Below are 17,453 nucleotides of genomic sequence, written 5' to 3'. Positions count from 1 at the left end.
GTGAGGCAGGAGGATCCCTTGAGCCCAGGAATTCAGGAGTTTGAGGCCAGCCTGAGAAACACAGCAAGACCCCCATCTCTTAAAAAACAAAAAAAGGCCAGGCGCGGTGGCTCGCACCTGTAATCCTAGCACTCTGGGAGGCTGAGGCAGGCAGATTGTTTGAGCTCAGGAGTTCAAGACCAGCCTGAGCAAGAGCGAGACCCCGTCTCTACTAAAAAGAAAAAAAAAATGGAAAGAAATTATCTGGACAACTAAAAATATATAGAGAAAAAATTAGCCGGGCATGGTGGCACATGCCTGTAGTCCCAGCTACTTAGGAGGTTGAGGCAGGAGGTATCACTTGAGCCCAGGAGTTTGAGGTTGCAGTGAGCCAGGGTGACGCCACGGCACTCTGGCCTGGGCAATAGAGTGAGACTCTGTCTCGGAAAAAAAAAACAAAAAAAGATGCAAGCTTCCTTGCCATCCAAGGCTCTTAATAATTTGTTTCTAACCTACTTTTTATTCCACATCTAATGTGCACAACACAGTTTATGTTCTGGTTATGTAAGCTTCAGTCGTGCAACATAGATTTACTGATACTCAGTAAGGTGCTGGGAAGCAAAACTGATAAGGTCCTTGCCCTCCTGAAGCAATTTCCAAAGAGTTATTCCTGCCTCCTCAATCTCAACTTGATCTTGGCACCAAACTCCTCTGTATCCTGTACTCCAGACCGGGCTCTTCTAGCAATTTCCCTGCTTCTATCCATCGTGGGCCTAAGGGGAGAAAGAGGGCTACAGGGGAGTAGAAGAAAAAGATCGGAATGTGTGAGAGTAAAGCTGAGGCGTGAAAACTGTTGCCCCCATTTCCCTGGCAACTATAGCAGGGCCCAATTCTTTATCAGACTTTAAAAGGATCTGAAAAAGGCCCAGGAATGGGCTTGGCCAAGAAAACTGGGGCAAGATAGGAGAGAGAAGAAGCTGATTTCAGTGAGGAAGACCTGCCACCACAAAAACCGTTACAGCCTCCTGGTTTCTTTTCTCTCAGGCCAGGCCTCAGCTCTCAGACGCGGCCCAGGCTCTCTCGCCGCCTTCTTCAGGCGCAGTCGCTCCCTCGGGGCCGCCGGCTTTCTCCGCAGTCGCAGTTCCCGCCTCGGTGCTCGGGCGCCTGCTGAACCGAGGGAGGAGGGGCCTCTTGCTGGTTCCAGCCTCTTCGGGCGCCGAGCTCCAGGACCCGCCCGCCGCGCCAGTTGCCAGGGAGCGGTTGCCATAGAGCTGAGCAGTTGTCCGCGTGCGCAGGCGGAAGTCCCGGATTGAGGAGCCGCCATTTTTGCTGCCCGGACGCGGAGCGAGAGGCTGAGAGAGTCGGAGACGCTATCCGCTTCCATCCGTCGCGCAGACCCTGCCGGAGCCGCTGCCGCTATGGATGATCGGGAGGATCTGGTGTACCAGGCGAAGCTGGCCGAGCAGGCTGAGCGATACGACGGTGAGTTGGGGGGGCTACGGGGGGCTGGAATTCTCGGACCCTCTGCCGCCGCCCACAGAGGCCGGGAACAGGAGACAAAATGGCGGCATCGTCTCCAAGCCTGGCCCGGGGACTTGGATTCGGGAAGCAGGAAATGGCCTGCGAGCTCCTGGAGCGATAGGAGGCTCCAGGCCCAGGAATTTGACCCCTTTGCTGTCCTTAGCTGCAGACACTCGCTAGCCGGGAGGCCAAGGCGATAGGGTGGAGGAGTTGGTTGTAAAATGGCGGCTGGGGGGAGGGCGAGTCCCGGGGCGGGGGAGGGGGAGGAGATGGCGGGTGCTGTCTCCGGGTGAACAATCCCCAGGGGAGCTACTGGGACAGTCTTGGGACATGGAGAACAGTCGGGTGCGTGAAGGGGTAAGAAACATCCCCCACATGGTAGAAAGTGAAGACTGGGAGGTGTATTGCGGGCGCCTTTCAGGGAAATATGGCGGGTGGGGGCGGTGGCTTTTCCCCGGAGGCCCAGTGTGGGGCGGCGGCTGTGGAGTCTCACAAAGGAGAACCCTAGCTAGCGGAGGGCTTCTTTGGGCTTGTGGTGGGGGGCAGTGTTGGAGGATGGTGGGGGAAGAGGAGAGAGGGAATCACTGCATTTCATCTTTGGGCGGAGGCGAGCTGAGATGCTGCTATCGGATTTCTTACCCATGGGCCGGCACACCTTGTAGTGAGGATTTTTGGGCGTTTCAACCTCGCTTTTTTCTGGGAAGGTCCAGAAAAACCTCACTCACGCTCCCTTTCCTCGGCCTTATCCCAGAGACCTCGAAGTTCCTGTAGTCTTTTTCTAGCTACATAAGCAGTGGGTTCTGGTGGGTAGTAGTACGTCGAGCAGGAGACAAGGGGACCATGATTCTTAGTTTTAGCATTTGCAGTGGCCGTGCCCTAGCCTACCAGTTTGTAAAAATGATGACTTTCCTGTTTTCATGTACCATCTTGACTGATAGACCTGTTGAAAATCAAAGTTATTTCAAATAGTGTTTAGTTAAGTGTATTTTGGTTGACTCCCCGGCCTTGGAATGCGTGTTCGTACTTTGTTGGGGATCTTAACCTACCACGCACTCAGCTGAGGCTTGGGTTTTTGGATTAATGAATGTAGGAGATTCTGTTTTCTTTTTTGCATTTTATAAATGGTTTTATATACAAATTTTAGTAGTTCCTCTTTGTTCGTTGCTCCATTGCCCTTAGAGGTTCTTCAGTCATTTTCCAGAACTTTATTGAAATATCCATTGTGTCTGTCTAGTCAGTCCCGGGCAGTTTATTTTTTACTCCTCTTTCCTCCACATTTTGGACCTATGTACGTGAGTTACCCTCACAGTTATACTACTGTAGTATTACAAAAACGAAAAATCATGTATGTGATTCCTGTGGTTTTAAAGCTTTTGCGGGGTCGGGTAGGGTGGGGTAAGACATGGTGGGAGTCAAGTGCCATTAGATTTTTCTTAAGTAAGCCATTTATATTTAAAAATGTTATATAGGGCCCTTGCTTTCCTTGATATGCCAGTTTGGTCATGTGAATAACCTCAGGGCCAGTCCCAGTATATCATCAAAAATTAGATTTCAGGGATTTGAATATTATGAAAAAAGATCTCTAGCACTCAAATGTAGGAAAGATACTGTAACTAAATTTCGTCTTGTAAATTTTTAAATTGCTATTTGTATCGAACAAGGTTCCCGTTGGGAGGGGGAGGGGAATAAGATGGGGAAGTACAGCTCAAGGTCAGCTTTGTCTTTATTTGAGTGTTAAAAAATCGAACAAATGTAGGTGTGCTTGTAATGGAAATCTCCCCTCCCCCCTTGTGCCCCAAACAGGTTCCCCTCTTAATCTGCTAGTGCCCTTGGGAGTAAACAAATTATTATTTGAATGCTTTCTGTTTTGTGGGGATTTAGGCTCTGAATAAACTTGCTGTGATAATCAAAAAGGATGTGAGGGAAGGTCTTTTATTTTTAAATTCATTTTTAAAACCTATTTGGAAGCTTAATGATTGTAGCTTCCAAGTAAATGGCAGGTTAGTGATAACCATGTTTTGGGTTCGAGTGCTGAGGATTTTTGACCAAAGCAAAGCTCTTATTGGTTACTGAACATATAACTCTTTAGATAGAACCACATCATTACAGTTTTTAATGTTGGATGTCCCCTTCAGGATCTAGAGGGGGAAGGAAATAGGATCTACCAGCTGAGGAGGTACTTCTATGACTATTGGGGCATAAGGTGGGGATTCAGTGGAGAGGGAAAGGAGAGTCACCTCTGCAGAATCAGCTTCTGTGTCCTCTTTTGAGTCCAGTAATTCAGCTTTGTTTGTGGTGACAAAAAGTGATCCCATAGTTCTAGTTACCAGATAAAATTTATCAGGTGTAGGGAGTGGAAGAAGGTGAGAGTGCATTGGCATGATTTGTTTTTGGGGTACTTGGATATAAATGTTGGCTTTCCAGCTGCCTTTTTTCCTCTTTTCTCCGTGTTACTACAGTTACTACAGTTACTACATCTTTTATTTTGCATGCTGTGTTGAACCTAGTTGCTAAACTTCTTTGTATCCTCATTTAACTCTATCCTGGGGGATTGGAATCAATTTATATGGATTATTTAATGGTACTGGAGGAAGAGCTAATCTTTTTCAAGAAAAGGACAATTTTGGCTTGCAAATAGGAAATATTGAAGTTTGGGACTGGGCCTCGAAGATTAAATCTAGCATCTCATCACTTTTAACAAGCCAGTAGTCTAAGGAATTGTTTTTATATTATTTGTAGCCATATTAAGCAAGTCCATCATCTCTTAGTGTTCCTGAACCAAATCTTACTGTCCTGTATTTATGGATTTGTACAGAAAAGTGGGGAATATAGATGAGGAAAATACTTTCCCCATTTTGGGGGGTAGCAGAGGGGCAACATAAAGTACATTTGGGCTTGTGGGGTAGTTGCTAGTTTTGTCCTTCCCTCATCTTTCTTCTTGGCTTCATGGGAGGTGGGGATGAAATTTTGATGGTCACTTTTGGTTCACTCTGTGAATGCATCAACACCAGGAATGCATCTCTGCTCAGTCATTGAGAAGGGTCCTTTTAAAACACAAAAGCTTTGCCTCTAGCTTCAGTGAATTAATTCCTTAATACATATCTGGTTAGGAAAAAAAATAGGTAATAGTAAATTAACTTTATTAATGAATTTAAAAGCATTTAGATTAACTACCAATTCTTTGATTATAGGCCAGAATAAATTTTATTTTTCTCCGACGTAAATGCATAAGTAGAATTGGGTAATAAGATGTTAAAAAGGTCTTCTGCAGATAGCTTTTATCCTGTATTTGGAGCAGATGCTCTTTTGAGTATACTTTAAACTTTTGTGCACTATTGGGCATATTCTGTTCTTACACAACTTTGGGATACAATGAAATCATGAGTCTCTGCAATTTGAGGTGATGGGTAAATTCTTACTACTGTAGACATTCCTAGGCACGTTTTTCACCTTTATATGGAAAGGTCTCAACTTGAACTCTGTGGTATAGGAAAGAACATTTATGGAATTATTAAAATGGAGCAAATTTCGAAGTCAGTAAGCACAAGCAGACATATTGAAAGTTCATACGAACAGGCTCTTCATAATTGTTTTATAGTTTGGTCGAGGAAATAGGAAGTATTTTCAAAATTTCTTGGCTTTAACCTGGTATATCAAGTGAAATTGCAGTCCAGTAGATTAATGTATCTGATTTTACAAGTGCGTTTTATTTATATATGTGTTTATTTAGGCAGAGTCTCTCACTCTGTCGCCCAGGCTAGATAGAGTGCGTTGGCGGCAGCCTAGCTCACAGCATCCTCAAACTCCTGGGCTCAAGCAATCCTACTGCCTCAGCCTCCCAGGTAGCTGGGACTACAGGCATGCACCACTATGCCCAGCTAATTTTTTCTATATATATTTTTAGTTGTCCAGCTAATTTCTTTCTATTTTTTTTTTAGTAGAGACGGGGTCTTGCACTTGCTCAGGCTGGTCTTGAACTCCTGAGCTCAGACGATCCGCCTGCCTTGGCCTCCCAGAGTGCTAGGATTACAGGCGTGAGCCACCGTGCCTGGCCTACAAGTATGTTTTAAATACTTCAAGAAGGTGATCTGAAAGCATGATTTGTTTTAATGGAGGGTTTCAAGGTTGATTTTTGCAGGAATTTTTTTACTTTATATTTCAAGAAAACTTACATGTATGTATATAAACAGTAATGACAGGCATAGGGTGAAAGCTAAATTTTTAAGCTTTATATTATACATATTTTTATATTACAACATTTATACAGAGTTTCATAATTCACAGAACACTTTTACAAGAATTTTTACTTAATTCATATAATAAGATTGAAGTAGGTGGAGTGTTGCTTCCATTTTATGGTTCAAGAATGTGAATTTGAGAAGGTACAGTGATTTTTCTGTGATCACATGGCAAGTCACCTATTAAATGGTAAAGCCGGAACTTATCTGTCTGTTGACCTTTAGACCAGTACTTTTTCTCCTTTGCCATTCACAAAAGACCTGTGTGTAACTAAATAAGGTGGTGCCTTTTGGGTGTGCGGGGAGTAAGAATAGGTATACTTGTTCCCTTAGCAGTTGCTTCAAATAATAATATCTTGATGTTTATGATGAATAATCTATTGTGAATTGTAGATAAAATATCTTTTCACTTTTTAAAAAAGAAGCTGGTGCTTTCTTTCAAAAACAATCTCATTTAAAGGCACAGGAAATGAAGTTAAATTGGAGTTTTAGGTAATCTCAAAATGTGTGTTCACATACAGGTTCTTGCTTAAAAACCATGGTTTATTGTAGTGTCTGTACTGGGATATGGCTGTTGCCATGCATTTCTGTAAAATACTTTTTTCAAATGTTTTTAAATGTGTCCCCCCCCACCTGCAACTTTCGTCTTAACAAATACTGTTAATGATGTAGTCATAAAACTTTTGGGGGGGTGCGGGGCAAAGGTTGGCAAATGATTCACAAATGTTCCTCCACATAGTTGCTTAGATAGATGTCAGATGGAATCCATTAAGGCAGCAGTCCCTAACCTTTTTGGCACCAGGGACGGGTTTCATGGAAGACAGGTTTTCGACGGGGTGGGGGGGTGTGGTTCAGGGGATGGTTTCAGGATGATTCAAGTGTTCAAGTGCATTACATTTATTGTGCAGTCAGACCTCTCTGCTAATGTATTTGCAGCCGCTCCCCAGTGCTAGCATCACTGCCTCAGCTCCACCTCAGATCATCAGGCATTAGATTCTTATAAGGCATGCGCAGGCTATATCCCTCACAAGCTTAGGGTTCTCGCTCCTGTGAGAATCTAATGCCGCTGCTGGTCTTACTGGGGGCAGAGCTCAGGTGGTGATGTGAGTGATGGAGAGTGACTGTAAATACAGATGAAGCTTCTTCCCTTGCTTGCCTGTTGCTCACCTCTTGCTGTATGACCTAGTTCCTAACTGGCCATGGCCATGGCGGGGGGTGTGGTTTGAGGACTTCAGCATTAAGGGATAGTGAGGAACAGCAACAAAAGGTAGTTCTAAAACTGTTTTTGAAATGGTCAGTTAGCAGTTTGATACAGTTAAATACTGATACATCCAAATTGACAAATTAGGTTACCATTGTAACTTTATGGTTTGAGCTCATTAATTAAATGTCCATGCTAGTCATGGCCCTAGGAACCAGTTCAGAAGTTTATTGAAATTTACTAGATTGTAGCAAGTAATAATAAAGGGTCATCATAATTTATCATCCAAACGAGGATACCTTGAAAAGATGTACTAATTCATAATCAAACTGGAACAGCAGGCATAAATAGACTTGTCCTGGGCTACAAACTTGCCCTATGGTTATTCTGCTTAAGGCCATTTGTTACTAGTTTTCTCATTTAGATTCACACGAAAGTTTCCTAAACTTTATCCATCCCTCTAACACAGAAATATCTTAAATCTAATCCCTAGAAGATTGGTTTTCTTCTTTCTCAAATGAAGTTAGCATTTGGCAGAACATAAGATAAATCAGAGGAGAAGTATACTTCGTACTTTTCCATAGTATGAAAAACATTTCCTCCTCCCAGCCTCTCACTCCCCAAAATTGAATGGGAAAAGTCAAGGATATGGTGGTTGCTGAAAATAGAGCTTGCTGATATACCAGCTACTCAATCTGAGTGTAGTGTCAAAGCCAAGTGTGTTGGTTTTGCAGTGTCTACCTTGAGTTAATTCCGTGTTTAAAAATGTAGTAGACTTAGGTGTTCCCAACAGTGTCCTAAGCTCACAATTTTTTCCTCACATAAATTAAAAAAAAATTTTTTTTTTTTACCATTTAATTTTTTTTTTTTTAAAGAGATGTGGTCTTGCTCTGTTGCCTGGGCTGGAGTGCAGTGGCATGATTATAGCTCACTGCAGCCTCGAACTCCTGGGCTTTAGTATCCTCCTGTCTCAGCTTCCCAAGTAGCTAGGGACTACAGGTGTGCACCAACATGCCCTGATAATCCCCACATAAAATTTTTTTTTTGAGATGGAATCTCCCTCTGTCGCTTGGGCAGGGGTGCAGTGGTGCCATCACTCACTGCACAGCCTCAAATTCCTGGGCTCAAGCAATATTCCTGCCTTAGCCTCTCAAGTAGCTAGTACTATAGGTGTGGTGGTTCGTGCCTAGCCCCCACATAAATTTTTAAAGTCTCACCCACACCTTGTTATGACTGTTCTGTTTAGAACACCCAGTCCTGTATAGTGCAGAAAACATGACCGTAATCTTGGTTTATCTTTTTTGAAATTTAATCTTGAATTTATTGCCCTTCTGATGATCTATCACAGTAGCTGAGCAGATCTGTCGTTGGTAGACTTGATTTGTGATAAGTACAGGATATTATGCAGCTAAAGCACTATGAAATGTGTTTAATTATTTTCGTCATTTATATCTAAAATTGAAGGACACACATTACACTATAAGAAGAGTTATGACATTATTTCATACTTTGGCAGATGTGGTGTATCTGCTACCACAGAATTCGTAGGAATCATTGGGTTCCTCATGTATAGAATGGGGATTAGTGATGTCTTTCTTTCCTACTAATTGCAGTGTTGTTATGAAATTGTGGGCTTTTGTAAATTGCAGAGTGTAGTAGTTGTCGGTATTATTTATTGCAAAACATTCTTACCCAATGTGAAAAGTCAAATAACTGTTTTTGCTGCTGATCTACTAGTTTCATATTAAGAAGATAACCTACCTTTTTGAGTTACTCTTAGCCAGTATACTCTTCTGGGCTTAGTCTTTAAGTAACACCTACACAAAGAAATAGTCCCCCCCAAAATCCTTAATCTTAATATCTGAAGATTTGCATATTCAGAAAGTGAAGGTTGTCTAAATTATTTATTCCCAAGCAATACTTACGTTGAGCTGGTATATAATTTGGCATTAATTTCAGATTAATAATTGAGACTATTTCTCCTTAGCAACTGTAACACTTTTTGTTTGTGGATTTGGGATGAAATTTCCCTAGTGTGAAAATGGAAATCAGTGTTAGAATATTTGCATGTTAGCTGTCTCAGATTACTATGAAAATAATGTTATTACATGTGATCAGTTTTGTGAAATGTGATCCTAAAGGCTTAGGGTAAGCCTTGGGCAGTGAATGGGTTCTGGTCAATAGAAAGCTATTAATTAATACTGGTGGCTAGTATTTGAGGGCTTTGTAGGACCTAGGCACGGTTATTGTGATGAACTTTGTGTTGAAATGTTAAGTGTTACAGTTAAGAGTTTGTGGGATTAATGAATTATATTTGATCATAATATGGTAAATCGTAAATTATGTGGTAAAAATTTATTATAGGATTACCATGGAATTTTCAAGAACATTGTGTATTCTTTGACCAGAAACTATCATCACTATCATGACAGTTAAAGCTTTGTAGGTTTTTCAAAAGGCATTCATTCATGAATATGAAATAGTCTATGTATAATACACTACTTTTTAAAATGTTAAAATATACTGTAAAAGTCCTGAAATTTTGATGAGGGTTTCTTGGCTCATGAAAGACTTCAGAAAACAAGTCAGATTAATAAATCTGAATGTGTAGTATAATCCTACTAAACTATTAGTGCAAGGGTTATTTCTGATCATTTTCTTCTCGAGTATTTCAAAACAGAATTTTAAGATTTTTTTGTTTTAATATTGCTTCTAATTCTATAAAAATTGTGAAAAGAGATTTAGACTTGGAGCTGCCTCTGCCTCTTTTTCCCTACTTTAGTGTTTTAGGTCACTCATCTCTCTAGCCTCTTATTTTCCACCTCTGCTTTCATTGGAACTTCACTTTTTTAGTTTTACTACAACCAAACACATTTGGCTACCTGAGGAAATACCCCTTTAAATTCTGAGAGGAGAAATCTGTTTTGGTGGAGTAAGAGGTATTCCGCCCCCTCCGCCCCAATATTGAGACTGATGGGAGAAACTCCTTTCTGCAGTCAAAATTGTAGAATCTGGGTAAAAGATTGTCTTTTTTTTTTTTTTTTTAATGTAGCAGCCCCTAATTGGGAAAGAGATTTTAAATTTCTTTTAGAAGGCTGAACAATTTGTTTTCTCTTCTTGGTGGGGAATGTATGAGTTAATTTTAGAGGGAGGACAAGCTCCTTTGTTTATATTGGTACATGAGGAAGAAAAATTGTACATACTTGAGTACCAAGATTATTGTGTTTTGGGCCAGGCACTGTTGCTCATATGTGTAATCCTAGCACTCTGGCAGGCTGGGCCAGAGGATCGCTTGAGTTCAGGAGTTCGAGACCAGCCTGAGCAAGAGCAAGACCCTGTCTCTACTAAAAATAGAAAAAATTAGCTGGGCATGGTGGCATGCGCCTGGCCTGTAGTCCAGCTACTCTGGGAGGCTGAGGCAGGAGAATTGCTTGAGCCCAGGAGTTGGAGGTTGCTGTGAGCTAGGCTAACGCCAGGGGTGACACAGCAAGATTCTGTTTCAAAAAAAAAAAAAAAAAAGGTTATTGTGTTTTCAAAAACCTTAATATATATTCAGAGTATTAAAAATAAGTTTTAAACTCATCTGGCAAATTTTATTGAGTGCCAGTTACATGCCAGGCATGGTTGTAGCCACTTGGGATTCACCATTGAACAAAATAGACAAAAGATCTCTTCAAGGAGCTTATATTCTGTGAATGTATAAATGCTTTCAGAATTATTATTGTTAGTGTGTGTAAGAGTTAATTTGAATTAGTAACAACAATGGTGTCTGCTATATGGAGGGTACTGTACCAGGTGTTGGTCTCTGTCCCATATTAAATAAAGACTGTAGAAAGCTGCTTATTTAATTCGTTGACTACTGGTGTAAAGTGGTACTAAGAAATTGAAAAACCTCTTAAAAGAACTATTTTCATTGACTGATAATAAAACCCTGTAACAATAATACCTATTTATTGACCGCTATGCTAAATGATTACCATTGTCTCAATCATCCAAACAACCCCACAAGTAGGTTCTACCCATTTTACAGATAAGCATTAAGTACTTGAGGAAAGAAAACATCACTACTATTCAGCCAAGTGTGTTTTCAAAGCTGATCCCCTTCTACTTTAGTATTCGTTTTATGTAGACATCAGCCTAAACTGCTTGAGGCTCTATTTCTGTACCTTAGATTTTTTTTTTTTTTTTTTTTGAGACAGTCTCACTCTCTTGCCTGGGCTAGAGTGCCGTGGCGTCAGCCTCGCTCACAGCAACCTCAAACTCCTGGGCTCAAGCGATCCTCCTGCCTCAGCCTCCCGAGTAGCTGGGACTACAGGCATGTGCCACCATGCCCGGCTAATTTTTTCTATTTTAAGTTGTTTGGCCAATTTCTTTCTTTCTATTTGTAGTAGAGACGGGGTCTCGCTCTTGCTCAGGCTGGTCTCGAACTCCTGAGCTCAAGCAATCCTCCCGCCTCCCGACCACCGCGCCCGGCCTGTACCTTAGATTTTGATTTTATCATTTAAAAGTTGCTTTGAACAGTCTTTTGGCTTAATTTCTCACTGTTACCTTTCATATATGAAGAAGACAGAACAGTATGTGAATTGAGTACATTTTGCAGTGAACAGGCAACAAGAAGACATGATGGAACTAGCTCTGGACCAGGAGTCATTAAATTTAGGAGGGGGTGGTCTATCTACCCTAGGTTTTATCTCTTGACTGCTGTCCCTTTTAGACACGTTACTTTGTCTCAGGGCTTGTTTTATCACCTGTATAATGAGGGATTTCTGTTTTTTTCTTTCTTTCTTTTTTTTGAGACCAAGGGATCTCACTCTGTTGCCCAGGTTAGAGTGCGGTGGTGTCATCCTAGCTCACTGCAACCTCAAACTCTTGGGCTCGTGAGATCTTCTTGCCTCAGCCTCCTAAGTAGCTAGGACTACAGGCACATGGCACTGTGCCTGGCTAATTTTTCTATTTTTTGTAGAGACATGATCTTGCTGTGTTGCTCAAGTTGGTCTCAAACTGCTGGCCTCAAATTATCCTCCCACCTCTTGCCTTGGCCTCCCAAAGTGCTAAGATTACAGGTGTGAGCCAGGAATTTCTTTTCTGAAAGTGATTTTATATAATGGGTTTACAGGCAGAAACATTTTTTCAGGCCCCACCCAGGCCCTGACACCCCAAACATTTTTTATACTTGTCTTGTGACCAGCAGGATGGAGGGCTATAAAACATTTAAGTACAGCTATGGATTGAATCTGCAGCTTTGGGTTCCACTGCAGTTAACTCAGCTACTGGTCAGTTTACTAGAGAAACCCTCCATTCTTCAGATTTCTGTTTATATTTCTACTTGTGTTTAATGAAGTATAAGGTTGAGCTACTTTGTGAAATTGCCATTATCAGTAGCGATGGGGTCTCACTACCCAGGTTGGAGTGCAGTAGCTATTCGCAGAGGCTGTTGTAGCACACGACAGCCTCCAACTCCTGCCCTCAGCATCCTTAGTAGCTACCATGCCTGGCCAATATCAGTCATTTTTGACCTCCAAAAATGATGGTTTCATATGGCTCAGTCTGATGTTAAAAGGTGGTCGGGAGGCCTACAAGGTGAGTGGAGGCCTCATTATACCCAAAAGGCATTAAGGCTTTTTAGGAAGTACCAGGATTATTGAGGGACTGTACATAAATGCTTTCTTCAAGACTGGTTTTGTTTTTTGTATTTACTTAAATTGATTTTACCTAGTTTCACTTTCTAGGTTTTCTGGTTCTTTTATTTCTCTCCCTCTCCCTCCCCATTCCCTCCCCTACCCCCTTGAGATTTGCTGTGTTTGCAGTTCTTTTAACGCAGCACTTACAGGGTCACTTGTACAACTCCCTCTGTGCAATATGGGGACCCCCAAGTACTTCAGTCATTTTGGAGAAAAGGTGGTACATTAAAATACTACTTTGTTTTCAAACAAAATGAATGGAATTTACCCTTTTGTTAGTTGTCAGGATAAGGAGAATGGAAAAGGCCACTGCCTCTGTTTTCAGAAGAGGATTGGTTTCAGTGGTATTCTTCACAGTTGGTAAATGCAGTCATAAGAAAATGTTTGGATTTGATTATGCAATAGTAATATGCTTTAACCAGTAGAATCTTATATATTATAAGATTATATGTGGAATTTTCATACCATTCTATATTTATTTAAAGAACTGTTTTCCTTTCCCCTCCCACATTGTGAGATTCTTTGTTTCTACGTTTGAAATCAGCCTAGGCCATGACTGACTTCTCAACCGCCTAACTTTTTCACTTGACCATTGAGTATGTTCAAGTGTTACTCTTTTTAATCAAGGAATAGAGGGGTTAAACAATGTTTTGTTTTTTTCTGAGACCCACTCTGTTGCCTGGGGCTACGGCTAGAGTGCTGTGGTGTCAGCCCCACTCACAGCAACCTCAAACTCCAGGGCTCAAGCTATTCTCTTGCCTCAGCCTTCGGAGTAGCTGGGACTGCAGAGTAGCTGGGACTGCAGGCGCTCAGCACCACACCGACTAAGTTTTTCTATTCTTAGTAGAGATCTGGTCGTGCTCTTGCTTTAGCTGGTCTCGAACTCCCGAACTCAAGCGATCCTCTGGCCTGGCCTCCCAGAATGCTAGGATTACAGGTGTGAGCCATCGTGCCCGGCCTAAACAATGTTGAGCATGAGAAAAAGACCACTGTAACTCCTTGACATATGGTACTAAGGCTTTATAGAGAGCTGGATAGGAAGCGCTAGGAATTTACTGATAGCAATATGACCCAAGACCTTTTTTTTAATGTACCTTTTCAGTAGTTGACTTTTCAGATATGTACTTTGGAGGTATGGGGGAGTGATCACAGGCAATTTGGCTTTTTCCTCTAGGGCAGTTGCTGTTGAATTTTTTCTTCTCAGCAGTTAATAAATGTACATCATTAATATGGTGTCTATGCTTTCGTCTTACTGCTGCAGCTTTCTTCTTAACCTTTACCTTTTCTCATTTCAGAATGCTTCCAACATTTCTTTATTGATTGTGTCTTTACCTTTTCTCCTTGTGTATCACACTACATAAATATTGTTTCCCAGTTTTCTTTTCTCCATTTTAAAAGCTAAAAGAATTTTGGGACCTTAGTAGCAGTCTGTTTAGCAGTATATTTTACTGTGTATGACTTTGAAGACAGATTAGGAGAATGTTTGGTTTGCAGCTATTTTAAAGGCCCTCAGGTCAAGTCTGGATAGATTAGCAAGTAGACTTACTAATCAAGATGTAATTTAAAGTATTAAGATACATATTTTTCTCTCATATCTTTACTTGACACATCATTCAGGCTTTTTAAACTTACGGAATGTGTAACTGCTGGATGCCACCTACACCTCTAGTCCCAGCTCCTTGGGAGGCTGAGATGGGAGGATTGCTTGAGACCAGGAGTGGAGTTCTAGGCTGTAGAGTACTATGTTCACACCTGTGAATAAGCCACTGACCTCCTGCCTGGGCAGCAGAGTGAAACTCTGTTTCTTAAAAAATAAAAAAAAAAAAGAAAACATCTGAAATGGATTTTAAAAAATTTCTATGAAGCAGAGAAGAGTTCTTTTTATTTACTTATCCTTTATTTGGAGGACAGTCATTACTAAAAAGAGCTGATTAAGTTGCATTACAATAAACTTGGGCTACTTGGATATTTGTCACCTAAAATATTTATTCAGTATGTTTTCTGTATTCTTTCTTTTTTTTTTTTGAGACAGAGTCTCACTCTGTTTCCTGGGCTAGAGTGCCGTGGGGTCAGCCTAGCTCACAGCAACCTCAAACTCCTGGGCTCAAGCAATCCTGCCTCAGCCTCCCAAGTAGCTGGGACTACAGGCACACGCCACCGTGCCCGGCTAATTTTTTCTATTTTTAGTTGTTTGGCTAATTTCTTTCTTTTTATAGTAGAGACGGAGTCTCACTCTTGTTCAGGCTGGTCTCGAGCTCCTGAGCTCAAACGATCCTTGGCCTCCCAGAGTGCTAGGATTACAGGCGTGAGCCACCGGGCCTGGCTGTAGTTTTTCAATATAGATGTACATATTCTGGAATATACTGGGAAGAAAATGCATAATACTTGGTATTTTCTTTGTAGATTTTTAACCGTTTCATTATGTTTATCGATACATCTTTAAGTCTGCCTGAATTTTATAACATGGACTTTTTTTTTACATCGTGAATTGCTTGTGAATGTCTTTATTGGCTATATAACATATCCAGTAATAAGCTATTTTGAGTTTTTGGCTAGTATATGTAACACTGCAATAAAATATATTCAAAATACAGTTTTCTGTAATTTGAGCTACTTGCTCGGGAGAATTCTGAGAAGTGGGATTTACTAGTCAAAAGTAAATGAACATAAGTCTTTTGACATGTATAATCTGTTTGCTTTCTTTCTTTTCTTGACGGCGTCTTCTTTCTTTTCTTTTCTTTTTCTTTTTTTTTTTTTTTTTTGAGACAGAGTCTCACTCTGTTGCCTGGGCTAGAGCACGGTGGCGTCAGCCTAGCTCACAGCAACCTCAAACTCCTGGGCTCAAGCCAGCCTCCTGCCTCAGCCTCCCAGGTAGCTGGGACTACAGGCACGCGCCACCGTGCCCGGCTAATTTTTTCTATTTTTTAGTTGTTTGGCCAATTTTTTTTTTCTATTTTTAGTAGAGCCGGGGTCTTGCTCTTGCTCAGGCTGGTCTCGAACTCCTGAGCTCAAACGATCCTTGGTCTCCCAGAGTGCTAGGATCACAGGCATGAGCCACCACGCCTGGCCTTTTCTTTCTTTTCTTGACAGTGTCTTGACTCTGTCACCCCAGCTAGAGTGCAGTGGTGTCATAGCTCACTGCAGCCTCAAACTCCTGAGCTCAGGCGATCCTGCCTCACCCGCCTGAGTAGCTAGAACTACACGTAGGGACCACCATACCTGGCTAATTTTTTTTTTTTTTGTAGAGATGTTGTCTCGTTATGTTGCCCAGGTTTGTGAACTCCTGGCCTCAAGCGATCCTCCCACACAGCCTCCTGAAAAGCTCTGGGATTACAGGTGTGTGATCCACTGCGCCCACTTTTTTTCTGAAAGGGTTTCATCAGTTGATAGTACCAGCAACTTAAGAATGTGCAGTACAAAAATTTTTTAGCTACAAAACTTGTACATTTAAGTTTTTAAACTTTAACTGAAATGTGAAATGTAATTTCCCCACTTCTGTTTTGATTGTCTTACTACAAAAGATAAAATTAAAAGTAAAAATCAAACAGTACAACCATATCAAATAAATAATGAAAACTGCATCCTGTCAGAAGCAACTATTGTTAATGGTTTAAATCTCCTTTCAGAATTTTTCTTTGCTCAAGTGCCTATGGGTGTTTAAGCATAAAACATACCTTATTTATATTGACTACAGTATGCCATCAATGTGTCACTTTACATAACATTGATAAAAATGCTAATTTGTACCATGAAACACCACTGACTAAGAAAAATTTGAGTTTCGGAGATTTTGATATGAAAAAATGTTTGCTACCATTCATTTGTATAAGTGATACGCACTTAATGCTTCTTTCATAAAAATAACATGCTATTCAGTAACTTACCTTTTTCCCTCGTCAAAATGTGAATATAAGAAAAAATACTTTAGGCCTAGAGTCATGGCTCATGCCTATAATCCCAGTGCTTTGGGAGGCTGAGGTAGGAGGATTGCTTGAGCCTCAGGAGTTCGAGGCTTCAGTGAGCTATGATGGTGCCACTGCACTCTAGCCTCGGCCAGGAGAGTGAGCCCCTGTATATATGTGTGTGTGTGTGTCTCTCTCTCTCTCTCTCTCTCTCTCATTCTCCTTTTTTTTTTTTTTTATAATTTTTTTATTTTTTTTTTCTTTCTTCACGTGACCAGGGCATGAACCAGGCATAGGCACAGACCAAAAGCGAAGCGGGGATAAACAAGGGGTTGCTTTGTTCCTGGCTGATATGAGATGGGCACCACCAACCAGCTGCCACTGTACCCAGGTTTGGGACATCCCTGTCTCTTTAAAACAGAAATTGAACCGTTATAGCCAGATTATCATGAAAACTTTAAAAATGTTTGGTTTGTTCACCTAGGTCACCTTTAAACAAGAAAACCTTCCCAGGGAATTTTAATATATAGCCAGGGTCGAGAACCACTGGAATTGTTACTCAAATATCTGACCGAATTAGAATCACTTGGGTGCATATTAAAATTTGGACTTTTGGTCTGCACTCCAAATTTAATGGATATCTCTGGGTGTGCAGCTGGTTCAACCAGATGAGCTTTTAAAGCTCCCTTCTAGAGATTGTGTCAGCAGTTTTTTTCAGCAGATAACATACTGCCAGAAATCTTGAGTTTGAGATTATTGGAGGTTATATGGCAATAATGCATAGCCTTTTTTTTGTTAAAGTTTTTTGATGGTTAGATTTGTGTGGCTATATTTGCCCAAGTGCAGTAGAGGTTACTACTGCCTTGCAGGTGATGAAATATTTAATATAACTTTATTTTTTCCAGGTTATTCATTTTTCTGGAGTAAAATG

At 41.2% G+C, this 17,453-nt stretch overlaps 1 protein-coding gene across 1 annotated transcript in view; it reads left to right on the top strand.

Annotated features, from left to right (window-relative positions):
* The first annotated feature begins 1,238 nt into the window (after window positions 1-1,238).
* The window catches only part of YWHAE (tyrosine 3-monooxygenase/tryptophan 5-monooxygenase activation protein, epsilon), a 53,999-nt gene continuing 37,784 nt past the window's right edge, over window positions 1,239-17,453 (top strand). Inside the window, exon 1 of the mRNA XM_012653015.1 lies at window positions 1,239-1,461. Within this exon, the coding sequence (XP_012508469.1) occupies window positions 1,398-1,461 (64 nt within the window). The 5' untranslated portion in view covers window positions 1,239-1,397. The remainder of the gene's footprint in view (window positions 1,462-17,453) is intronic.

Source organism: Propithecus coquereli, unplaced genomic scaffold (genome assembly GCF_000956105.1).
Source record: "Propithecus coquereli isolate 6110/MARCELLA unplaced genomic scaffold, Pcoq_1.0 Scaffold409, whole genome shotgun sequence".
NCBI classification, from domain to species: Eukaryota; Metazoa; Chordata; class Mammalia; order Primates; family Indriidae; genus Propithecus; species Propithecus coquereli.
Note: the sequence above shows the minus strand (reverse complement) of the source record. Positions and strands in the feature narration are given on the sequence as shown.